Source organism: Hemiscyllium ocellatum, chromosome 46 (assembly GCF_020745735.1).
Source record: "Hemiscyllium ocellatum isolate sHemOce1 chromosome 46, sHemOce1.pat.X.cur, whole genome shotgun sequence".
Classification (NCBI taxonomy): Eukaryota; Metazoa; Chordata; class Chondrichthyes; order Orectolobiformes; family Hemiscylliidae; genus Hemiscyllium; species Hemiscyllium ocellatum.
In genome coordinates, this window is record NC_083446.1 from 4945334 (window position 1) to 4969939 (window position 24606).

A 24606-nucleotide genomic window follows, 5' to 3' on the forward strand; every position below is an offset into this window, starting at 1 on the left:
CCTCCAAACCTTCCCCCTCCACCCTCACACCCTTCCCCCTCCACCCTTCCCCCTCCACCCTCCAACCCTTCCCCCTCCACCCTCACACCCATCCCTCTCCAACCCCTTCCCCCTCCTCCCTCCAACCCTCCACCCTCCAACCCTTCCCCCTCCACCCTCCCACCCTTCCCCCTCCACCCTCACACCCTTCCCCCTCCACCCTCCAACCCTTCACCCTCCACCCTCACACCCTTCCCCCTCCAACCCCTTCCCCCTCCTCCCTCCAACCCTCCACCCTCCAACCCTTCACCCTCCACCCTCCAACCCTTCCCCCTCCACCCTCCAACCCTTCCCCCTCCACCCTCCACCCTCACACCCTTCCCCCTCCACCCTCACACCCTTCCCCCTCCACCCTCACACCTTTCCCCCTCCACCCTCCAACCCTTTCCCCTCCATCCTCCAACCCTTTCCCCCTCCAACCCTTCCCCCTCCAACCTCCAACCCTTCCCCCTCCACCCTCCAACCCTCCACCCTCCAACCCTTCCCCCTCCACCCTCACACCCTTCCCCCTCCACCCTCACACCTTTCCCCCTCCACCCTCCAACCCTTTCCCCTCCATCCTCCAACCCTTTCCCCCTCCAACCCTTCCCCCTCCACCCTCCAACCCTTTCCCCTCCATCCTCCAACCCTTTCCCCCTCCAACCCTTCCCCCTCCACCCTCACACCCTTCCCCCTCCAACCCTTCCCCCCCACCCTCACACCCTTCTCCCTCCACCCTCACACCCTTCCCCTCCAACCCTTCCCCTCCACCCTCCAACCCTCCACCCTCCAACCCTTCCCCCTCCACCCTCACACCCTTCCCCCTCCACCCTCTTACCTGTATCCCCAACACCCTCCTATCCCACCCTCCATTCCCTCACACCCCACGCCCCCAATCCAAAGCTCCATCGCCCCCCTCTCCCCTATAGACTCAATTTCCCATCCTCCCCACACACACACTCCCCACCCCACCCAAAGACCAGCTAATTCACACCCCCTCAGCCCACCTCCTTCCCTTTCCTTTCTCTCCCCTCTCTCCCGTCTGTCCAATCCCCTCTCACTCTCTCCCTCTCTCTCTGTGAGACTCAGAGATGCAGCCAGTCAGGCTGCAGGGTGCCTGACACTCACCCCTTCCCACACCACCACCCCCCAACTGGGAGGGTCTCTCTGTCCCTCTCTCACTCCGTGTCTCAGTCTCTCTCTCTCTGTCCCTCTCTTTCTCTGTCCCTCTCTCTCTCTCTCTGTCCCTCTCTCTCTCTGTCCCTCTCTCTCTCTGTCTGTCCCTCTCTGTCTGTCCCTCTCTCTGTCTCTCTCTCTCTCTGTCCCTCCCTCTCTCTGTCTCTGTCCCTCTCTGTCTGTCCCTCTCTCTGTCTCTCTCTCTCTCTGTCCCTCCCTCTCTCTGTCTCTGTCTCTCTCTTTCTGTCCCTCTCTCTGTCTCTCTCTCGTGTCCCTCCCTCTCTCTGTCTCTCTCTCTCTGTCCCTCTCTTTCTGTCCTTCTCTCTCTGTCTCTCTCTCTGTCTGTCCATCTCTGTATCTGTCTCTCCCTCTCTCTCTGTCCCTCTCTCTCTCTGTCTGTCCCTCTCTCTCTCTCTCTCTCTCTCTGTCTCTGTCTCTCTCTCTCTCTGTCCCTCTCTCTCTCTGTCCCTCTCTCTCTCTGTCCCTCTCTCTCGGACAGAGCCTGATCGCTCCCGGACCCAGTACTGCTCACTCAGCAGTACCTCACGGACGTAGAAGCAGCAGCCCGAGACTGGGCTGGCTTGATCTATCCTCCCCTGGTCCCCCCACCCCCTCTCTCTGTCTCCATCCTCTCCTGCCGCCACACCATCTCCCGTCAGCTCCCAGTGAAGGAGGGCAGCTCCAGGCAAACCCCACCTCCCCTTCCCCACCCACCCACCCCACCCCCCCTCCTCAACCCCAGTGCCTGCAGCAAAGGACAGAGGGGTCTCTGTAACCGAGAGAGAGAGAGAGATTGTGAGAGAGGTGGAGAGATTGTGTGTGTGTGAGAGAGAGAGAGATCGAGAGAACGAGAGAGAGAGAGGGAGTGGAACAGAGATAGGGAGAGATTGAGACAGAGTGAGCGTGTGGAATAGATAAAAGGGAGAGATTGATTGTGTGAGGGAGGAAGGCAGATTGAGAGAGTGGAAAGGCGAGAGAGAGAGAGAGAGTGGAAGAGATAAAATAGGGAGTCAGATTGAGAGAGAGAGAGTGTGAGAAAAAGAGAGAGAGAGACGGAGTGTGTGAGAGAAAGAGAGACAGCCATTTGGTAGACGGCATCTTCTAGAAACGGCAGCCTTCCTGCCTCTGTCCCCCCCACCGTCCCCCCTGCCCTTTATCCAGGGCAGCCCCAGAAGATCCTGACCACACCACTGCCTTTGGTCTGCCCTCCAATCTCCCGGTGCCATTGTCCGTGTCCGTCTCATCATTGAAGAGGTGGGTACATCCAGACCACATCGTCCAGCAAGTGCAGCGAGACACCCTGCTCTTTTGTTGAGGTGGGGGGTTGGGGGGGGGGGGGGTCGTGTCCTTGTCCTGTGTCTCTTCTCTATCCCCCACCCCCACCCCCCCCACACACACAATCCTCCTCAGAACCCTCCCTGCCCCTCACTCCAGTCGCGGGCAGAGAATGGGCGAGGCGGACTGGGGCGCGGGCACGGTGAGGGGTGAGGGCTGGGGGGGGGGGAAACACAGAGGGAGGGTTGACGTGGGGGAGGAAGGGGCCAAGGGAGATTTTCTGGTGGGGGGGGGGGGGGAGGGGGTGAGGTGAGGGCTTTGGGGAGGCCGTTTGGTGACAGAGAGGCTGTGTCCGAAAAAGGGGGGGGTGAGGTTTGTTCCTGAAGGAGGGGCCGGAGGGGAGGGGGAGATGAACGAATTGAGTCGGAGAGGGGGAGGTGGTGAGGGCTGGTGGGTACACAGGCCATGGCCTGTGGTACAGGGACTGGGGGGTGGGGGTGTGAGTGTGGGTGTGGGGCAAGGCGATGCCTGTGTCAGGCTGCCTGTGTCTGTGTGTGTGTGTCTGTGTGTGTGTCTGTCTATCTGTCTGTGTCTGTGTGTGTGTCTGTGTATGTCTCTGTGTGTATGTGCGCGTGTCTGTGTGTTTGTATCTGTGTGTGTGTGTGTGTGTGTGAGCATGTCTATATGAGGGCTGATGTCTGTCTGTATATTTGTCTATGAGAGTGTGTGTCAGTATGAATTTGACTCAGTGCGAGTGTGACTGAGTGTGTGTATACCCGTGTGACTGTTGGTGTCAGTATGAATGTGAACTGTGTCAGTGAGAGTGTGACTGTGTGTGTGTCTGAGTGTCGGTGTGAGTGTGACTGTGTCAGTGTGAGTGTCTGTGAATGTCAGGTGAGTGTGACTGTGTGTTAGTGTGCCTGTGTGAGTGTGAGCATGACTGTGTGTGAGTGTGTCTGTGTGAGTGTCAGTGTGAGTGTGACTGTGTGAGTGTCAGTGTGTCTGTGTGAGTGTGTGTGTGTGTGAGTGTGACTGTATGTGTGATTGTGTGTGTGCCTGTGTGAGTGTCAGTGTGACTGTGTGCGAGTGTGTCAGTGTGAGTGTGACTGTGTGTGAGTGTGCCTCTGTGTGTGTGTCCGAGTGAGTGTGGCATTAGTGTGTGTATGTGCGTGTGTCTGTGTGTGTCGCTGTGAGTGTGCCTGTGTGTGTGTGACTGTGTGTTTGTGTATGTGTGTCAGAGTGAGTGTGACTGTGTGTCTGCGCCTGTGTATTGGTGTAAGTGAGAGTGTGACTGTATGTGAGAGTTGGTGTGTGTGTCAGTGTGAATATGCCTCTGTGTGTGTGTCAGTGTGAGCGTGCCTCTCTGTGTATGTGTGTGTATCCGAGTGAGTGTGCCTGTGTGTGTGTCAGTGTGCCTGTGCGTGTGTGTCAGTGTGAGTGTGCCTGTCTGTATGTGTGTGTCCGAGTGAGTGTGCCTGTGTGTGTGTGTTAGTGAGTGTGCCTGTGTGTGTGTGACAGTGTGAGTGTGCCTGTCTGTATATGTGTGTGTCTGAGTGAGTGTGCCTGTGTGTGTGTGTCCGAGTGAGTGTGCCTGTGTGTGTGTGTGTCCGAGTGAGTGTGCCTGTGTATGCGTGTGTCCGTAGTGTGTGAGAGACAGTTTTGTGAACTGAAGTGAGGGCTGAGGTGAGGGAGTGGCTGGAGGTGGGTGGAGCATGGTAATGGTAGAAGATGGACCATCTGGATGGGATAGGGGGTTGGTCCAGGGGCTGGGGGTTGGGAGGGCGCAGTCAGGTCAAAGGGCACAGGGTGTAACAGAGGAGATCACAGAAACTTGATGCCCCATGGACAGGCCAACCCATAACCTTGACCCAACAGATCCATTGCCAAGGGAACCCCAATTACCATTGGTCAGCCACTGCATCCATTCTGACAGAGCATGTTCTCCAACAACGGGTTTCTTTGGTCATTTGGTATTTATTTGTTTTGGTCTAATGTTTGTTTGGCCATTCGGTCAATTTTGTTATTGACCCACGGAAGGGGAGGGCCAGGGCCACGAAGCTCCTGATTGGCCCACCAAGAATCAGCCAATCCAAGGTCTGGGCCTATCTGCATTTGGATTGGCTGGAAAGGAAGGGTAGGCCAGAGAAAGGATGGGTTACTTGGCCAATGGGAGAAGAATGGGTTAGGAAGGGTTTGTGAGGGGGGGGGAGCTGAAGGGTCTAACCAGAGTTGATCTCCAGCATCTCCCAATCCAGCCGCCGTCCTGATGAAGTCAAGACCTCCACGAACAGCTCTCCCATGTGGCCTTCGGCGGAATTACTCCACAGGAGGAAAACACCCTGAGGGCATTGGGAATCTGGCCCCCCACCCCCCATCCCTCCTTCCTCCCCCTCCCCTCCCATTCCCTTCTCCATCACCTCCCCCTCATCCCTCCCTCTCCCATCCTCCTGCCCCTACCCTTATCACCTCACCCTTTACCCCCACTCCACCCCATTCCCCATCCCCCTCCCCAATTCATTTCTCGGTACGCCTCAGCCTCCCTACCCCGCCATCCCATCGCATTCTATCTTTTCCCTTGGGCGGAGGATTTGTTTTAAGCGAGTAAGCAACAGGATAGACGTAGGCAGAGAGGCAGACCATTACCCACCCAACTCCAGCCCCCCTTGGAGTCCCTCCTTCACCTTACCCCTCACTACAGTTCACAAAACTGTCCCTCGCACACTACGTACTCTCTCACACACACACACACTGACTCTCACTGGGGTATGGGCTCACACACACACAGAATCATACTCAGTCTGATGCACACACACACACAAACATACTCACACTGACACACACACACACACACACACACACACACAGAGGCATACTCACACTGACACACACAGAGTCACACTCACACTGACACACACACACAGAGTCATACTCACTCTCACACACACTCACATACACACACAGAGTCTCACACACACTTGGGAAACACACAGACAGGCATACTCACACTGACACACACACAGAGTCACACTCACTCTGACATGCACACATAGAGACAGGCATACTCACACTGACACACACAGTCACACTCACACTGACACACACACAAAGAGTCACACTCACTCTGAAACACACACACACACAGACAGGCATACTCACACAGAGTCACACTCACTCTGACGCACACACACAGACAGTCATACTCACACTGACACACACACACGGAAACACACAGACAGGCCTACTCACACTGACACACACACAGAGTTACACTCACTCTGACATGCACACATAGAGACAGGCATACTCACAGTGACACACACACAGTCACACTCACACACACACATACACACACACGCACACACACAGAGTCACACACACCCGGAAACATAGAGACAGGCATACTCACAGTGACACACACAGTCACACTCACACTGACACACACACAAAGAGTCACACTCACACTGAAACACACACACAGACAGGCATACTCACACTGACACAGACAGAGTCACACTCACACACAGTGGTTTTGTTCACTTGGTCTTTAGTAAAGCCTTTGACAAGGTTTGGCAAGGTGGACCCATGAGTAAAGTTATACCACGTGGTATTCAGGGAGAGCTGGCCAATTGGATCCAAATGGCAGGGGACAGAGGGTGATAAGGGGAGGGTTGCTTTTCAGACTGGAGGCCTGTGACCAGAGATGTTCCACAGGGATCAGGCCTGGGTCCACTTTTGTTTCTCATTTATATCAATGATTTAGATTAGAATATAGAAGGCACGGTCAGTGAGTTTGTGGATGAAACCAACATTGGTGGCAGAGTGGACAGGGAAGGTGGTTATCGAAGATTGCAAAGGGATCGTGATCAATTGGGTCAATGGGCTGAGGAGTGGCAGATGGAGTTTAATTTGGATAAATGTGAGGTGCTGCAGTTTGGTAAAACACATAAGGGCAGAGCTTTTCGATTAATGGTAGGGCCCTGTGTAATGTTGTAGAACATGGAGACCGAGGGGTTCAGGGACATAATTCTTTGACATTTGCATCACTTGTAGACGGGGGGTTAAGAAGGTGTTTAGCGCATTTGCCTTCATTGCTCAGTTCTTTGAGTGTAGGAGTTGGGACGTCATGTTGGGGTTGTACAAGACATTGGTGAGGCCTCGTCTGGATCACTGAGTCCAGTTCTGGCCGCACTGTTACAGGAAGGATAGTATTAAACCAGAGAGGGTTCAGGAAAGATTTACCAGGATGTTGCCGGGATTGGAGGGTTTGAGTTATAAGGAGAGGCTGGATAGGCCGGGGCTGTTTTCAACAGAGTATAGGAGATCGAGAGGTGACCTTTTGAGGTTTATAAAATAATGAGGGATATAGTCGGGGTTAATGGGAGGTGTCTGTTCCCCAGGGTGGGGGGATTTCAAGACACATTTTTAAGGTGAGAGGAGAGAGATTTAAAAAAGACATGAGGGGCAGGGGTTTTTTTACACAGAGGGTGGTGCGTGTGTGGAATGAACTTACAGAGGAAGTGCTAGATGTAGCTGCAATGTTTAAAAGACATTTGGATAAGGATATGAACAGGAAAGGGTTTGGAGGGAGATGGGCCAGGAGCAGCAGGTCATAGAGATGTACAGCACGGAAACAGACCCTTCGGTCTAAGCCGTCCCAACTATCCTAGTTTAGTTTGGGATGATAGTCAGCATGGACTGGTTGGGCCGAAGGGTCTGTTTCCGTGCTGGATGACTCGAAGCGAGAGGGTGAGGCTGATCACGGCTGACTGGCCGCCATCTTACAGCTTGGCACCGCATGGTTAAGAGGGCCGAATGGCCTACAATGGACATCATTTCCGCGCGATTACTTCCAAGATGAGGCGGTCATTTACTCACGGGGGAAAACGCTGTCGGGAATCAGGAAGATGGTCAAAACGACGCCAGTCAGAAGAGGACCAAATGGCCTCCTGCTGTCCCAATGTGACTTCAGGCCAACATCTGCCATCCGAGACCCCAGGGTTTATTTAGGAGGGTGATGTTGGGGTGTGGGTGGGGGATGGGGAACCAGAGAGGCCCAGTGCATCATGGGAAGTAGGTCAACGGTGATGGGGAAACTGTTGACTATCAAGCCTACTCAATACTGAGTCAGACTGGATAGGCACGGGTTTGGATCACTTCCTTTCGAATTGGGGGAAGGTGGGGGTCACTGCCTGGTCCCTACTTGCCCCCCCTCCCAGTGGTGAACTGCCTTCTTGATCCACAGTCCGTGTGGTGTAGGGATCCCCACACAATGTCCCTCAGGGAGAGAATCCCAGGATGCTGACCCACCCATGTCTCTGCTGCCCCTTGTCCTTCTTGATAATTCTTGCCTCCCCACCAAAGGAAGGATGTTGTGAAACATGAATTCACAAGGATGTTGGAGGGTCGGAGCTACAGGGAGAGGCTGAACAGGCTGGGGCTGTTTTCCCTGGAGCGTCGGAGGCTGAGGGGTGACCTTATAGAGGTTTACAAAATCATGAGGGACATGGATAGGGTAAATAGACAAAGTCTTTTCCCCCTGGGGTGGGGGAGTCCAGAACTAGAGGGGCATAGGTTTAAGGTGAGGGGGGAAAGATTTAAAAGGGGCAACTTTTTCACACAGAGGGTGGTGCGTGTGTGGAATGAGCTGCCAGAGGAAGTGGTGGAGGCTGGTACAACTGCAACATTTAAGAGGCATCTGGATGGGTATATGAATAGGAAGGGTTTGGAGGGATATGGGCCGGGTGCTGGCAGGTGGGACTAGATTAGGTTGGGATATCTGGTCAAATTGGACCAGAGGGTCTGTACGTCCATGACTCCAGACGGACGTGGTTATGGGTTTGGAAGATGGTGCTGGAGGATCTTTGATGAATTTCTGTAGCCTCTTTCTACAGTGGAGAGTTTGAGGTGTTGGAGGGTAACCCAGTGTTTCTTACTGTCTCTCTGCCTCTCTCTCTGTCAATCTCTCTGTCTCTCTGTCTCTCTTTCTCTCTCTCTCTGTCTGTCTCTGTTACTTTCTCTGTCTCTGTCTCTGTCTGTCTGTCTATCTCTGACTCTCTCTGTCTGTCTCTCTCTGTCTCTGACTCTCTGTCTGTCTCTATCTCTCTGTCCCTCTCTCTCTCCCTGTGTGTGTCTCTCTCTCTCTCCCCCGTCTCTCTCTCCCCTCCATGTCTCTCTCTCTCCCTGTCTCTCTCTCTCTCTCCCTGTTTTTCTCTCTCTCCCCCCATGTCTCTCTCTCTCTCCCTGTCTCTGTCTCTCTCTCTCTCCCCACCGTGTCTCTCTCCCCGTCTCTCTCTCCCTGTCTCTCTCTCTCCCCCATCGTGTCTCTCTCTCCCTGTCTCTCTCTCTCTCCCTGTCTCTGTCTCTCTCTCCCCCCATGTCTCTCTCTCTCTCTCCCTGTCCCTGTCTCTCTCTCTCTCTCTCCCCCCCCACCGTGTCTCTCTCTCTCTCTCTCTCTCTCTCCATCTCTCTGTCTCTCCCTCTGTCTCTCTCTCCCTCTCTCTCCCCACTGTGTCTCTCTCTCCCCCTGTATCTCTCTCTCCCCCTGTATCTCTCCCTCCCCCCTCTGTTTTTCTCTCTCTCTCCCCCATGTCTCTGTCTCTCTCCCCCATGTCTCTGTCTCTCTCTTTCTCTCTCCCCCCACCGTGTCTCTCTCTCTCTCCCCCCCATCTCTCTCCCTCTTTCTCTCTCTCTCTCTGTCTCTCTCCCTCTCTCTCTCCCCCCACCGTGTCTCTCTCTCTCTCTCTCTCTCTCCATCTCTCTGTCTCTCCCTCTGTCTCTCTCTCCCTCTCTCTCCCCACTGTGTCTCTCTCTCCCCCTGTATCTCTCTCTCCCCCTGTATCTCTCCCTCCCCCCCTCTGTTTTTCTCTCTCTCTCCCCCATGTCTCTGTCTCTCTCTCCCTGTCTCTGTCTTTCTCTCCCCACTGTGTGTCTCGCTCCCCCTGTCTCTCTCTCTCTCTCCCCCCCTCTGTCTCGCTCCCTCTTTCTCTCTCTCTCTCTCTCCCTGTCTCTCTCCCCCCTGTTTCTCTCTCTGTCTGATGCCCAGGAGAATGCCTAAAGGGGATACCCCGGTGAACAGCACAATGAGTATTGCACAGGCCCGGAAACTGGTGGAGCAGCTGAAAATCGAAGCCAGCATGTACAGGATCAAGGTAAATAAAGCTTCCCGGGGACAGACCGGAAAATCCCAGGATAAAGTGCTTATGCGACCGTCCCGTTCCCCCATCTGGGCCTGTAGTCCTAGGGAGACCATTCGGCCCACTCACACACCATGCTGGGAACCCCCAGCTCTTTCCTGTCGCCATTCCCTGCCCAACATCCGTTGTTGCTGGGATCGGACTGTTCCTGACCTCAACAGCCACAACCTCACGGATTCTCCGTCTGGGATAGTTCCCTTCCTCCCCTTCCCCCGTCCCCGGAATTGGGCCACTCCCCTTCACACAGACCGGGGCCTCCAGAAAGGCCTATCCTCCTCGTCTCCCTCTGTGGGTCGAGTGTGAGCCGTTCCCGCCCTGTTCCCTAATTGCCCCTTGAGGAGGCAGGCGAGGACCCGCCTTCCTGAACCGGGAGCAGCCCCTCTGCTCCCACCCTTTGTTCCCCGGTGATTCCGGGGTCACCAACCTTCCAGAGGGCGCGCAGCACGGAAACAGACCCTTCGGCCCAACCCGTCCATGCCAACCAGATACCCCAACCCAATCTAGTCCCACCTGCCAGCACCCGGCCCATATCCCTCCAAACCCTTCCTATTCATATACCCATCCAGATGCCTCTTAAATGTTGTCATTGTACCAGCCTCCACCACATCCTCTGGCAGCTCATTCCATACACGTACCACCCTCTGTGTGAAAAAGTTGCCCCTTAGGTCTCTTTTATATCTTTCCCCTCTCACCCTAAACCTATGCCCCTCTAGTTCTGGACTCACCCGACCCCAGGGAAAAGACTTTGTCTATTTATCCTATCCATGTCCCTCATAATTATATAAACCTCTATAAGGTCACCCCTCAGCCTCCGACGCTCCAGGGAAAACAGCCCCAGCCTGTTCAGCCTCTCCCTGTAGCTCAGATCCTCCAACCCTGGCAACATCCTTGTAAATCTTTTCTGAACCCTTTCAAGATTCACAACATCTTTCCGATAGGAAGGAGACCAGAATTGCACGCAATATTCCAACAGTGGCCTAACCAATGTCCTGTACAGCCGCAACATGACCACCCAACTCCTGTACTCGATACTCTGACCAATAAAGGAAAGCATACCAAATGCCTCCTTCACTAACCTATCTACCTGCGACTCCACTTTCAAGGAGCTATGACCCTGCACTCCAAGGTCTCTTTGTTCAGCAACACTCTCTAGGACTTTACCATTAAGTGTATAAGTCCTGCTAAGATTCACTTTCCCAAAATGCAGCACCCCACATTTATCTGAATTAAACTCCATCTGCCACTTCTCAGCCCATTGGCCCATCTGGTCCAGATCCTGTTGTAATCTGAGGTAACCCTCTTCACTGTCCACTACACCTCCAATGTTGGTGTCATCTGCAAACTTACTAACTGTATCTCTTATGCTCATATCCAAATTATTTATGTAAATGACAAAAAGTAGAGGACCCAGCACCGATCCTTGTGGCACTCCACTGGTCACAGGCCTCCAGTCTGAAAAACAACCCTCCACCACCACCCTCTGTCTTCTACCTTTGAGCCAGTTTTGTATCCAAATGGCTAGTTCTCCCTGTATTCCATGAAATCTAACCTTGCTAACCAGTCTCCCATGGGGAACCTTGTCGAACGCCTTACTGAAGTCCATATGGATCACATCTACTGCTCTGCCCTCATCAATCCTCTTTGTTACTTCTTCAAAAAACTCAATCAAGTTTGTGAGACATGATTTCCCACACAAAAGCCATGTTGAGTATCCCAAATCAGTCCTTGCCTTTCCAAATACATGTTCATCCTGTCCCTCAGGATTCCCTCCAACAACTTGCCCACCACCGAGGTCAGGCTCACTGGTCTATAGTTCCCTGGCTTGTCCTTACTGCCCTTCTTAAACAGTGGCACCACGTTAGTCAACCTCCAGTCTTGCGGCACCTCACCTGTGATATCGATGATACAAATATCTCAGTAAGCGGCCCAGCAATCACTTCCCTAGCCTCCCACAGAGTTCTCAGGTACACCTGATCAGGTCCTGGGGATTTATCCACCTTTAACCGTTTCAAGACATCCAGCACTTCTTCCTCTGTAATCTGGACATTTTGCAAGATGTCACCATCTATTTCCCTACAGTCTATATCTTTCATATCCTTTTCCACAGTAAATACTGATGCAAAATACTTGTTTAGTATCTCCCCATCTCCTGCGGTTCCACACATAAGCCGTCTTGGTGATCTTTAAGGGGCTGGAGTTACTCTTTGTCATTAACATTTTGTGGAATCTCTTTGGATTCTCCTTAACTCTGTTTGCCAAAGCTATCTCATGTTCCCTTTTCACCCTCCTGATTTCCCTCTTAAGTATACTCCTACTGTCCCGCTGAGGCTGAGGCCTAGAGTCACATGTAGGCCCAGACCAGATAAGGGAGCCAGAGTTCTGTCCCTGAAGGGGTGTTAGTGACCCAGGTGGGATTTTAACCAAACAGTCTCACCGTCAAAATTACTGAGGAAGGATTTCAACTCTGGATTTTTTACCGGATAGTGACCTGCCCCTTGGCAATCCTGGTATGGAGAGGATCGCCACACCCTCATTCCAAAATGGCCGACCCCTTAACTATGGGCCTGTGATTCCCTTGGGTCTGGACTCCCAAGGGCCTGGAAGTGGGTTTGGAGGTGGGGGAGAGAGGGAAGGGGTGCGGTTGGGGAGGGTGGAATGGGAAAACCTTCCTGGGATCCACCCTGCCGAGCCCCACAAGGAGATGATAATAAAACTGTTCTATTTTTCTCCAACCTCACCCACAACTCTCCCTCCCTGACTCCCCCCCTGACTCTCTTCCACAAAATGCTCTCCCCCACAAACCTCCCTCCACCTTCCCCCCACCCTTCTCCTACATTCTCCCCCTCCTTCTCCCATAACTCACCAACTCCCCCAACTCCTCCTCCAACTCACCCCAACTCGTCCCCCATCCCTCTTCCCCAATCCTCCACCCACACTCTCCCCAACACTCTCCTCTCTCCCCCATTCTCTCTCCTCTCTCCCCCATTCTCTCCTCTCTCTCCCCCCATTCTCCCCCCTCCTCCTCCAATCCTCTCTCCCCTTTCTCCTCCTCCACACTCCCCTCTCTCCCCCATACTCGCCTCTCTCCCCACAACTCTCTTCTCTCTCTCTCCCCCCACTCTCCCCCCTCTTTCTACTATCTCCCCCCTCTCATCCTCACTTTCCCTCTCTTCCCCCCACTCTCCCCCAACTCTCTTCCCCCCTACTCTCCCCATCTCCCACCCCCACTCTCCCCCCTCTCCCCCACTACTTACCCCTCCCTCCCACCACTCTCCCCTTCTCTCCCCTCTCTCCCCCACCACTCTCATCTCTCTCCCCCACTGACCCCCCCCACTCTCCCCCCCTCTCCCCCCGACCCCCCCCCACTCTCCCCCCTCTCACACCCCCTCTCCCTCGACCCCCCCACTCTCCCCCCTCTCACACCCCCTCTCCCTCGACCCCCCCACTCTCCCCCCCTCACACCCCCTCTCCCTCGACCCCCCCCACTCTCCCCTCTCTCCCCCCATCTCCCCTTCTCTCCCCCCATCTCCCCCTCTCCCTCGACCCCCCCCACTCTCCCCTCTCTCCCCCCATCTCCCCCTCTCTCCCCCCCATCTCCCCCTCTCCCTCGACCCCCCCCACTCTCCCCTCTCTCCCCCATCTCCCCCCTCCCTCGACCCCCCCACTCTCCCCTCTCTCCCCCCATCTCCCCCTCTCTCCCCCCCATCTCCCCCTCTCCCTCGACCCCCCCCACTCTCCCCTCTCTCCCCCCATCTCCCCCCTCCCTCGACCCCCCCACTCTCCCCTCCCTCCCCCCATCTCCCCTCCCTCCCCCCCATCTCCCCCTCTCCCTCGACCCCCCCACTCTCCCCTCTCTCCCCCCCATCTCCCCCCCTCCCTCGACCCCCCCACTCTCCCTTCCCTCCCCCCATCTCCCCCCTCCCTCTCTCCCCCCCCACTCTCCCCCCATCTCCCCCTCTCCCTCGACCCCCCCCCACTCTCCCCTCCCCCCCATCTCCCCCTCTCCCTCGACCCCCCCACTCTCCCCTCCCCCCCCATCTCCCCCCTCCCTCGACCCCCCCACTCTCCCCTCTCTCCCCCCATCTCCCCCTCTCCCCCCACCTCTCCCCCCCCCCTCCCCCGACCCCTCCCAGGTTTCGAAAACAGCAGCTGACCTGATGGCGTACTGTGATGCCCACTCCTGTGAGGACCCTCTGATCACCCCCGTGCCAACCTCCGAGAACCCCTTTCGAGAGAAGAAATTCTTCTGCGCCCTCCTCTGAGGGGGGGGGAGCCCCCTCGCCGGGGGGGGGGGGGGGGGGGGGGGGGAGGGTGGGTGGGGGCGGGGCGCGGGCCGGTTTCCAGGGCGACGGAGCTGGATGTAAAGAGTAAACGCTGTGACTAATAAAGTGGCTGTTCCCGAAACCCGATGGGTCCCGTCCTCTCTGTGGCGAGATGAGATGAGGCGTCTGGCCTTTAGGAGGACTGAAGGCGTTCCATGAGGCAACAACAACTGGCATTTAGGTACCACCATCAGGAGAGAGACGCCCATCCCTCCAACCCCACTCCCCAGTCGACTGGCCTTCAACATCTGCAGGTTCAGGAGCATCTTTTAATCAGAGGGAGGGGGAGGGAAGGAGAGGTGGAGAGGTTCAGGGAGGGAATTCTCCACCTCAGGATCCCAGACAGCTGGAAGCACGCTCCCCACTCCCAGAGGGAGGGGATCAGGGGATTGAAGGAGGTGACAGAGATAGGGAGGGGGTGTAGGGGCTGGAGGGGGTGACAGAGATAGGGAAGGGGTGTAGGGGCTGGAGGGGGTGACAGAGATAGGGAGGGGGTGTAGGGGCTGGAGGAGGTTACAGAGATAGGGAGGGGGTGTAGGGGCTGGAGGGGGTGACAAAGATAGGGAGGGGGTGTAGGGGCTGGAGGGGGTGACAGAGATAGGGAGGGGGTGTAGGGGCTGGAGGGGGTGACAGAGATAGGGAGGGGGTGTAGGGACTGGAGGGGGTGACAGAGATAGGGAGGGGGTGTAGGGACTGGAGGGGGTGACAGAGATAGGGAGGGGGTGTAGGGGCTGGAGGGGGTGACAGAGATAGGGAGGGGGTGTAGGGGCTGGAGGGGGTGACAGAGATAGGGAGGGGGTATAGGGCTGAAAATGTGTTGCTGGTTAAAGCACAGCAGGTTAGGCAGCATCCAAGGAACAGGAAATTCGACGTTTCGGGCCAGAGCCCTTCATCAGGAATCCAGGGTGTGTAGGGGCTGGAGGGGGTTACAGAGATAGGGAGGGGGTGTAGGGGCTGGAGGGGGGTTACAGAGATAGGGAGGGGGTGTAGGGGCTGGAGTGGGTTACAGAGATAGGGAGGGGGTGTAGGGGGGTTACAGAGGTACAGAGAAACACCCCTATCCTGATCTGTGCATTTTGCTGGAATTGAAATGTCCTGGGAGGCCCATTGTCCTGGGAACAGCCCAGAACAGTGGTGCATCATTCACACTCCCCATAAACACTGCCACATGCCCCATGCCCCACCGACCCCCTGTAAATACTGACACACTCCCCCTTCCTCTGGGGACGCCGAATAAGTGCTGACATCTCCCCACCCCCCGGGATCCCCTGTAAACACTGACATACTCCCCCAACCCCCAGGGACCTCCTGCAAATATTCACAACCAACTCCCCCCCGCTCAGGGACCCCCTGTAAATACAGACAACCCCCTCCCCCTGCACCCCCACTGGGACTCCCTGTAAACACTGACAAGCTCTCCCACCCCCTGGGGAACCCCCCTTCGTGAACACACATAAAGCACAGGAACCACATATAACCGGTAACAAAGTGCTTGAGGACTCTCTCTGAGCACTTGCGTCCTCCCAGACCCCCATCCCGTTCTGCCCTGTGAGGCGGGATGGTCCTGCCCAACACTCCAGGCCCATGGGGGAGAGGAGAAAGTGAGGTCTGCAGATGCTGGAGTATCAGAGCTGAAAATGTGTTGCTGGAAAAGCGCAGCAGGTCAGGCAGCATCCAGGGAGCAGGAGATTCGACATTTCGGGCATAAGCCCTTCATCAGGAATGAAGGGGAGAGGGCAAGGGACTGGGGCAGAGGCTGGCAGCGCCACCTGCACCAGCCTAAGGAGAACCAGACGTGGCCTAATGCAGCCGACTGGCTCTGGGGTGGGGGAGCGGTGATGGATCTTGCGTTGGGTGGGTGCGGGAAGTGGCGGTGAGCCTGGTGACGATGCACGCTGTGGCCAAATAGCTGGTTGACCATCCCTGACTCGGTGACGGGGGTGACTGACCCTGTGTGTGTGTTTGCGAGCGGGGAAGGGGTGGTGACGGGGGGGGGCGGTGGTAAGACAGCTCAGCTCATTTGCCAAGGACATACGCCAGGGTCACTGGGAGGAGAAAGGAAGATGTCCATCCATTGGTTGGCACCTCACCCCCCCCCCCCCCCCCCCCGTCCTAATCAGAACGTCACCCAACTCCAGGGGCAGGCCAAGGGAAGCAAAAACCCCAATTTTGCTCCTTTTTATTGAGAGTTTTGCTGTTGAACATGAAGATTAATTGCCCCCTCTATGGTGAGCCCAGTGTGGGATTTAGGGGTGGAGTCATGACAGGGGTGGCAGGAATACTCCCGGGCGCTAGGGGGAGCAGAGGAGCAGCAGGGGAAGCCTCTTGGCCCAGTGACACCTCCTTGGCGGAGAGGAGACTATAAAAGGTGGCGGCGCGGCGCTGTCTTCCCTTTCCTCCGCTGGCGGCGGTCGATGTAAGTGTGTTGTTTGAGGCGGAGTTGGGCACTTGTCATCACAATAACGGCAGCTTATACCCATGAAATAGCGAGTTTATTGTCTGAGAGGAGGCGTGGGGTGTAAATCTCCCTTTATTGTTGAGGGGGCGGTCTCCGCGCCTTTAGCAGCAGTGCGCCTGCGCTTTGCCGGCACCCTGGGCGCCGAGGTGCTCGTCTGCCCATGCGCGGGAGCCGTGCCGGGTAGGCACATGCGCACTGCAGCGCCTTGGCCACACCACGTGGCCAGGTTGCTGGCTCCCCACTGGCATTGCTCGGATGGAGTGTGGCCCAGTCTCTCTCAGTGGAGGGCAGTGTTGGCTGCCAGTTCCTCCTGAGGGAAAGATGTTTGGAGAGGGAGGGTATTGGTTTGCAAATAGCCCCAGTTCAGCACTGACCCCCCCCCCACCCCCTCCAAATTATTGGAACATTGTGGGGAAGCCTAGTGTGCTGACCATCAGGACACTCAGCAAGAATGTGTCTGCATTCTTGCTGAGTGTCCTTTCTTGCTACTTACACCCACACTCCACCCTTCCCTATCTCTCTCCTGCTGCAACCCCCACACTCCCTTATATCTTTGCTACCTTCACCCCCCTCCCATCTTTATTACATTCTCCAGCCCTCCACTCCCTTTCTGTAAATTACTCCAGCTCCATAACCCCTCACCATCTGTTGCCTCCTCCAGCCCCTGTACCCCTCCCCATTTCTGTACTATCTTCAAGCCTCAACTCATTCTTATCTTGGCAACTTTCTTCTGTCACTATACCCCTCCCTACTTCTGACATGCCTTCTGGCCCCCAGACACTTCCTTTTGCTCTGTCACATCCTGTGCCCCCCTCCCTATCTCTAACCTTTCCCAGCCCTTTGACCTCTCCTTATCTGTGTCACCTTCAGCATCTGTCCCTCCCTCAGAGCAAGTTACTGCAGGTGCTGAAATCTACTGAAAATTCTAGAAATCAGTGGGTCAGGCAGCAGCTGTGGAGAGACAGTAAGCCAATATAGTCTGGATGACTCTAGTATATGTCAGTATATCCTTCCTCTTTTATTGCTTCCTCTGTCCCACTCAATGTCTCTAATCTCCTTTGTCCTGTATGCCACTCCATATCTTTGGCCATCTCTACTTCTGATCCTCTGATTCTGCCATCTCTTTGTGGGTGCCTGTACCTTTGTCTGAAATTTCCTTCCTCTGTTTGTCCCCCCCCTCCTCCCCCTGCCTTTTCTGTTGCCCCTTTTACAGACAGACCTCTTTGTCAGGTTTTCCTTAACCCCTGGATGTGGCTGGAGTTCACGTGCCTGATGTCCCTGTGAAGTACTTGGAGGGTGCTTCGCATGTGTTGAAGGTGCAACTTCCATGTGTATTCTTCCAGCGTGGCCTTTGTAATGTTAGCACGTCCTATGAACAGTAACGGTCAGCTCTTTGTGAATGTCCAGTAGACCAACTCTGGTGGGATGGGGTGAGGCGGCCGTGTGTTTGTACCATTCCCACCTCCTAGCCCTCCAGTTCTTGTCATGCCTGTGTCTGCCCATGGCCTGTGCGTGTCTCTGAGAGAGGGAGAGTGAGCTCAGTGTTCAAGTCTTCGGTACCAGCGAGTCTCCATCTTCTGGTCCTATCCTCATTGGCTGAGACATGCAGTTAACTGGGATCGCTCTGTGCTCCGAATGTTTCCAGTCGGTGGGGGGGAGGGGGGCGGAGGTTGGAGTGTGTTCCGTTTGCTGGCTCTGAATTTTGGAATCGGTCTCCCATCCTTTCGGTGATCACGGATATAAACTGTGTGGGGAAATAAGCTGGCAGGTGGAATACAGGGTGAGGGGGGTGTTTGGAGATTCTCGCAATAAATGGGACCTTTTTTCAGTCAGATGAGGAAACTTCTGGGTGATCACAATGGTCTGTGCGTGGAACAGTCCCCCTCACAGATGCACAAGCGATTCGTAAGCTCTCTGCTAGCCTTGATTGTCTGGGATTGCAGCATGACTAAAGGGGTAAGAAGTCCCCTGGAAAACGCTGTCGGTTTGCTCTGTATCTTGAGCAGAGTTCCTCGAATCCCTGCAGTGTGGGAGCAAGGCCGTTCAGCTTAGAGTCTCCGCTGATCCTCAACATCCCACCCAGACCCATTCTTTCCCCAGCCCTATCTCGGTGACACTGCATTTCCCGTGGCTAACCCATCCAGTCTGCATACCCCACAACATAATTATTAGCAATTCAATATGGCCAATCCACTTGACCAGCACAAAGTCAGATGTACAGCATGGAAACAGACCCTTCGGTCCAACCGGTCCATGATATCCCAACCCAATCTAGTCCCACCTGCCAGCACCCGGCCCATATCCCTCCAAACCCTTCCTATTCATGTCCCCATCCAAATGCCTCTTAAATGTTGCAATTGTACCAGCCTCCACCACATCCTCTGGCAGCTCATTCCATACCCGTACCACCCTCTATGAAAAAGTTGCCCCTCAGGTCTCTTTTATATCTTTCCCCCCTCACCCTAAATCTATGCCTCCTAGTTCTGGACTCCCTGACCCCAGGGAAAAGACCTTGCCTATTTACCCTCTCCATGCCCCTCATATCTTTGGACTGTCAGAATTGGCCAACTTCAGATGAAGCAGACCTTGTGAAATTGAGACTTGTTTATTTGACGTTACCGTGGGGTGAGGTCAGTGCCCGCTCAGGTACAGAATGGCCGCTTTGCCTTGAGTTTAGATTACTTAGTGTTGACCTGCTTCCCTCAGTTACAGGCATCTGCAGTTTATAAAAGGGTTACAAATGCTTGGTAATTAATGATAAGGCAATGCAGACCTAACTACGGCAGTTTAATAATATGGAAAAGCACGGACAATACAACTGGTCTGGCTTAGCGATTAGTTGAACAATCAGTCACATCCTGTGCAGAGTGGCTCAGGGGCTGTAGTCAATATTAAGGAATTTGGTGATGCCTGTGGGGCTGTTTTAGCGAAGGTTGCTCAGGGCTCCTGTCAGTGGGTGCGGAGGTGAAGTGTCATCCTCAGATTAGGAAATGGCTTGTTCAGTCAATTCCTGTGTCTAGCTGGGGTCCTCACTGGGACTGTGGGTATGTCCCCTCTTAGCTTGGGGAGGAGGAGGAGAGAACTGGAGGGAACCCACAGAAAACATGCAAACTCCACACAGTTGCCTGAGGGTGGGATCAGATCTAAGTCCCTGGCACTGTCCGATAACAGTGTGAACCATTGAGCCACCATCCCACCCCTAGAGTTACGTGTGCATCAGAGAACGGGGTGGTGCCTGTGACCGGAGGCCGAGTCAGTGGGCTCCCTGCTTTGGAGTTCAGGAGAATGGGAGGCCCTAGTGTTGAGGCGGTAGGATTCTCATTGGGTAGAGGCTGAGATAGTTATCGCTGAGCAGGGGTGGTGGGAGGTAGTCTCAGGATGGGCATGGGTCATTGAGGGCACATCTCTCCACCCAGGGTGGTGAATCCATGGGAGTCCCCCTGATGGTTGTGGGCTCTGCATCATTAAATACACGAGGTGGGGGTTAGATCTTCAGGGCCTGGTTTGGGGGTGGTGAGGGGAGGGCAGGGAGGGAGGATTGGGTGGGGAAATGGAGTTGAGGTTGGAGATTCAGCTGGATTGTATTGGAAGATGGCACAGGCTTGAGGGGCCGAATGGTCTCCATCCTGGTTCCTGCCTAATACAGGGCCTGTTGAAGTGAGCGTTTTTGTTCCTGGAGGGTGTCACTGAAATGTCTGTCGGTCTGTCTTCACAGGTTCACGGATGAAAGCAGTGTCCTGTTCTGGAGCAGAGGCGTGTTGCTGGGTACTGAGGAACATCACTGCCCTGATGCCCCATTCCCCACCCCACCCCCAGCTTCACTGACTGCCTGCTGGGGCGAGTGTGGGGTCAGGGGAACCGTGGGCTGGGCAGGCAGTGCCAATATCTGTAGGACCTGAGCATAAAGGACCCTTGCAGCATGTGACCTGGTGCATTCTGAGCACATCTCCCCCTTTTTATAAAAACAAAAGGGTCTTCCATTTCAGATCGGAGGAGGAGAAATCTCTTATCTTGGGTAGGGCACATCCGCCCCCTCCCAGACTGTGGTGGAGAGGCTGCACTGGGCATGTGCCCTATTGAGGGGCTGAATAGCCACATGATTACCTGTCCCCACAACTCCACACCGGCAATGGTCAGGTCAGCAGTGACCGCAGCGTCAACTGCCCCCTTTTTCCAATGAATTGGACCCACTGACCCCCTGATGTTCACATTGCCAGGGGTTTCTGCTAAAGCTCAATGGATTGACACAGCCCTTTGAGGCTAAAGTCTGACCTCCGACACACTCCCCCGATTCGTGAGCGATGGTCACGTCAGCAAACAGACCCTTCCATGCCAACAGCTTCCCAGACTAAATTAGTCCCATTTGCCTGCTCCACATCCCTCAACCTTTCCCATCCAGATGCCTTTTTAAATGTAACTACTGGCCTCCTTCCCCTGGCAGCCTGGTCCCTGTACTCTCTACCCTCAGTGACTGTCCTCCCAGCCAGCAGAGATCCAGTGGGTTTGGGGAAATGGGCTGGGGCCCTGTCTAATAGCTGAGGATGACCGGCTCAGTAACTGATGGGCTACGAATCCCAGTAAGTGGTTCTCTGGCCCGGTACAGGGCTGGTGTAACGTAGCAGATACCCATCGACATGTCTCTGATGCCAGCTCTGTGACACTCCACGAGAGAAGGTCTGGTTCTCCAGACTGGTAAGTGGCTTCTCCTCTCTCTCTGCTCGTGATCAGTTGCTAATCTCGCTCTAAATGTTTTTATTCATCTGTCATACCCTGGGCATTGGGAGTTCAGTTACAGGTGGGGTCTGGGTTTGAAGCCAGAGGTTACCTCCAAGAGGCAGGTGGGGGGTGGCAGGTGCCCTGTCCAGGGTGGGGGGTGGCAGGTGCCCTGTCCAGGGTGAGGGCAGCAGCAGTGTATTGTACTCCAGGGAAGCCAGCAGCACCTCCAGTTCTTCACGTGCCTGTGTCTGCCCATGGCCTGTGCACGTGTCTGAGAGAGGGAGAGCGAGCTCAGTGTTAAAGTCTTCGGTACCAGCGAGTCTCCATCTTCTGGTCCTATCCTCATTGGCTGAGACATGCAGTTAACTGGGATCGCGCTGTGCAATTCTAGTCACTTTTGAGTTTAGGGGGCTTGGGGGTCATCAGTTGGGAGTGTGGCATTTCTGAACCTCAGTACCTTGTCTCCTTCCCTTGTCAGTGAGGACAGTATTTAATGTGATTGTGTGTGTGTAGGTCAAAGCAGGCAGGTAGAGGACAGGCTGTGGGGCTGTGCTGAGGTCTGTGAATAGATAAACACTTTGTACATGGGAAGCCTGTGTCCTATTCAGAGAGAGTTGTGCATCGAACACAATCTGCACACACAGCAAGCAATTCAGCAATTTGTTGCTGGCCTTGATTGTCGGGGAACAGGAGCGTGGAATGAGTCTTGTTAGGATTAGAATGAGCTTTATTGTCTCACAGGTCCAGTGAGCAGCTTGTGATCTCATCTTAGCTGCAAAGGTACAGGTGTTTAAGTACAAATTGTTGGGAAAATGTTAGAAAATTGTTAAAGAATAACTTGTGAAAACGAGAAATGAAGGCAGTAAATGCTTCCAACCCAGACTTGGCTGATTTAAGGCTGAGGGAGGGGAGGGAAGGATCGGAGTTTCCCAGGTGAAGCAGTCTTTCTCGTCACGCACGGTTTGTGCGTTGGTGGGTTGAGGGTGTCCCTGGCTGGGCTGGCATTTACTGCCCATCCCTAATTGCCCAGAGGGCAGTGAAGAGGCCACCCCCTTTGCTGTGGGTCTGGAGTCAGACTCAGATGGACAGCACGGAAACAGACCCTTCGGTCCAACCTGTCCATGCCGACCAGATATCCCAACCCAATCTAGTCCCACCTACCAGCACCCGGCCCATATCCCTCCAAACCCTTCCTATTCATATACCCATCCAAATGCCTCGTAAGTGTTGCAATTGTACCAGCCTCCACCACATCCTCTGGCAGCTCATTCCATACACGTACCACCCCCTCTGGGTGAAAAAGGTCTCTTATATCTTTCCCCTCTCACCCTAAACCTATGCCCTCTAGTTTTGGACTCCCTGACCCCAGGGAAAAGACTTAGTCTATTTATCCTATCCATGTCCCCTGATAATTTTGTAAACCTCTATAAGGTCACCCCTCAGCCTCCAGGGAAAACAGCCCCAGCCTGTTCAGCCTCTGTAGCTCAGATCCTCCAAACCTGGCAACGTCCTTGTAAATCTTTTCTGAACCCTTTCAGGTTTCACAACATCTTTCCGATAGGAAGGAGACCAGAATTGAACGCATTATTCCAACAGTGGCCTAACCATTGTCCTGTACAGCCGCAACATGACCTCCCAACTCCTGTACTCAATACTCTGACCAATAAAGGAAAGCATACCAAACGCTGCCTTCACTATCCTATCTACCTGCGACTCCATTTTCAAGGAGCTATGAACCTGCACTCCAAGGTCTCTTTGTTCAGCAACACTCCCTAGGACCTTACCATTAAGTGTATAAGTCCTGCTAAGATTCACTTTCCCAAAATGGAGCACCTCGCATTTATCTGAATTAAACTCCATCTGCCCCTTCTCGGCCCATCTGGCCCAGATCCTGTTATAATCTGAGGTAACCCTCTTCCCTGTCACGTGTAGACCCAGACCAGGTAAAGGTGGTAGTTCCCTCGCTGAGATGGCAGGTGGGTCTTGCACTGATCTGCAATGGATTCATGGTCATCAGCCCTCACTTCCAGACTTCTTTAAAATTGAAATTTAATTAAAATTCTTTTGTGCAGGATTTGAACCTGCGTCCAGTGCATTCACTGGATGGACAGTCCAGCAATAATATCTCCAGACCCACCCCCTCCCAATAACTGTTAGAATGAGCAGGAGGTTGAGACAGACTGACCGGGAGAGGGGACGATGTAACCATCACTGAGAGGTGTCAGGGAGGAGAGCTGAGGGTTCAGGAGTAATGAGCTGGAAAATCAGGGAGCTGGATTTGGAACTGATGGACTGCTCCCCTTTCTCTGTATCTAATAATCTGATCACAACTAGCCCAGTTTTGGTTAAATGTTTTAACCAAACATTTTCCTCTCTTTCAGGTCAGACCATCTGTGAGTTGGCCGTTTCTCCCATGGAGTTGCTTGGAGCGCTGACCACGCAGGGGGGTGTGTGTGTGGGGAAGAGGGGAACACAGTATCAGATACCAGCCTGGGGGGGAGGGGTGGGGCAGACAGATGGGCTGAATGATCTGTGTGCAGAGCAGTGTCCCGTGAGGGTGGGTCAGGGAGAGAGCACCCTCTGCCAAGATGAATGTTGCTCACAGAGCCAAGGGGGTGGGTGCCATCCACTGCAAATATTGACAGGAGCCGGCCCTGGCTCCACTGAGATGTGCCAACGCTCGGCTGCTGCATTCCTGTGGGGAGAACTGGGAAAAACCCGAGGGACAGCTTTCTGGATTTGGTCTACACGCTCAGCAGCGTATCCCTGCTCAGAGCTGCTCTCTTGTGTGAAGCCACAAAGTTGTACAAACTGGGGATTTTGGGTGTAGTTTTTTAAGCTCTTGTGTGGGATGAGGAGGCTGGGGGGAGGGGGGAATGGGGGTGAGCGATCTGAGCAGTGTATTATATCCTTATTGACCTGGCAAGCAGCAGCAGATGCATGTAGGCACTCACTGGCTTCAGTCCTTGAAGCAAGGCTAACCTGTTTGTCCAGGGATATTGCATACCTGAGCTGGTGGACCTCCCGCTCATGAGCTAGGGACACTGCCTCAGTTACAAGAGCCCTTGCACCTAAGCTAATACTTTTCAGCAGGTGGTGGGGGAGAAAGAGAACATGTTTCAAATTCATATTGGAATTTCAAATTAGCTGAATAAATGTGGAATTGAAATCTCATGTCTGTGTGTGTGTGACGTGTCTCTGAATAAAATCCCATCTGGTTAGCTCATGTCCTGAGGAGTGGGGGGGATTGCCTTCCTCACTTGGTCTGACCTAGGAATGGGCTCCTTTGTGTCCTGTACCAACCCTGGTGGGGCACAGTGCAAAGGAGCAGATAGGGAACTGCTGGCAGCACGGAAACAGGCCATTTGGCCCAACGCATCCATGCTGACCCTGACCCCAAACTCAGCTAGTCCCAGCTGTCTGCTCCTGGCCCCTTATCCCTCTAAAC

The 24606-nt window shown here is 54.4% G+C and overlaps 2 protein-coding genes, 1 long non-coding RNA gene and 2 other non-coding genes across 8 annotated transcripts in view; 4 read left to right on the forward strand and 1 right to left on the reverse strand.

The window, feature by feature from the left end:
* LOC132836180 (uncharacterized) overlaps positions 1-2469 on the reverse strand; it is a 43448-nt gene extending 40979 nt beyond the window's left edge. Inside the window, exon 1 of the mRNA XM_060855507.1 lies at positions 2333-2469. Within this exon, the coding sequence (XP_060711490.1) occupies positions 2333-2469 (137 nt within the window). The remainder of the gene's footprint in view (positions 1-2332) is intronic.
* Positions 1848-13936, forward strand: gng3 (guanine nucleotide binding protein (G protein), gamma 3). The gene is made up of 3 exons (XM_060855394.1): positions 1848-2448; positions 9512-9617; positions 13796-13936. The coding sequence occupies exons 2-3, from the start codon at positions 9516-9518 to the stop codon at positions 13922-13924; spliced, it is 231 nt and encodes a 76-aa protein (XP_060711377.1). The 5' UTR covers positions 1848-2448; positions 9512-9515; the 3' UTR covers positions 13925-13936.
* A 2448-nt stretch (positions 13937-16384) lies between these two features.
* LOC132836308 (uncharacterized) lies at positions 16385-24332 on the forward strand. Of its 4 annotated transcripts, none has more exons than XR_009647364.1 (3): positions 16385-16400; positions 20158-21134; positions 23540-24332. It is a non-coding gene; the product is annotated as an uncharacterized LOC132836308 (long non-coding RNA). The 4 variants fall into 4 exon arrangements; XR_009647362.1 differs by lacking the exon at positions 16385-16400 and adding an exon at positions 17371-17758; XR_009647365.1 differs by lacking the exon at positions 16385-16400 and adding an exon at positions 17801-17872.
* LOC132836372 (small nucleolar RNA SNORA57) lies at positions 17913-18049 on the forward strand. Its single transcript, XR_009647373.1, has one exon. It is a non-coding gene; the product is annotated as a small nucleolar RNA SNORA57 (small nucleolar RNA).
* On the forward strand, positions 21382-21518 carry LOC132836374 (small nucleolar RNA SNORA57). Its single transcript, XR_009647374.1, has one exon. It is a non-coding gene; the product is annotated as a small nucleolar RNA SNORA57 (small nucleolar RNA).
* Positions 24333-24606: the final 274 nt, after the last annotated feature.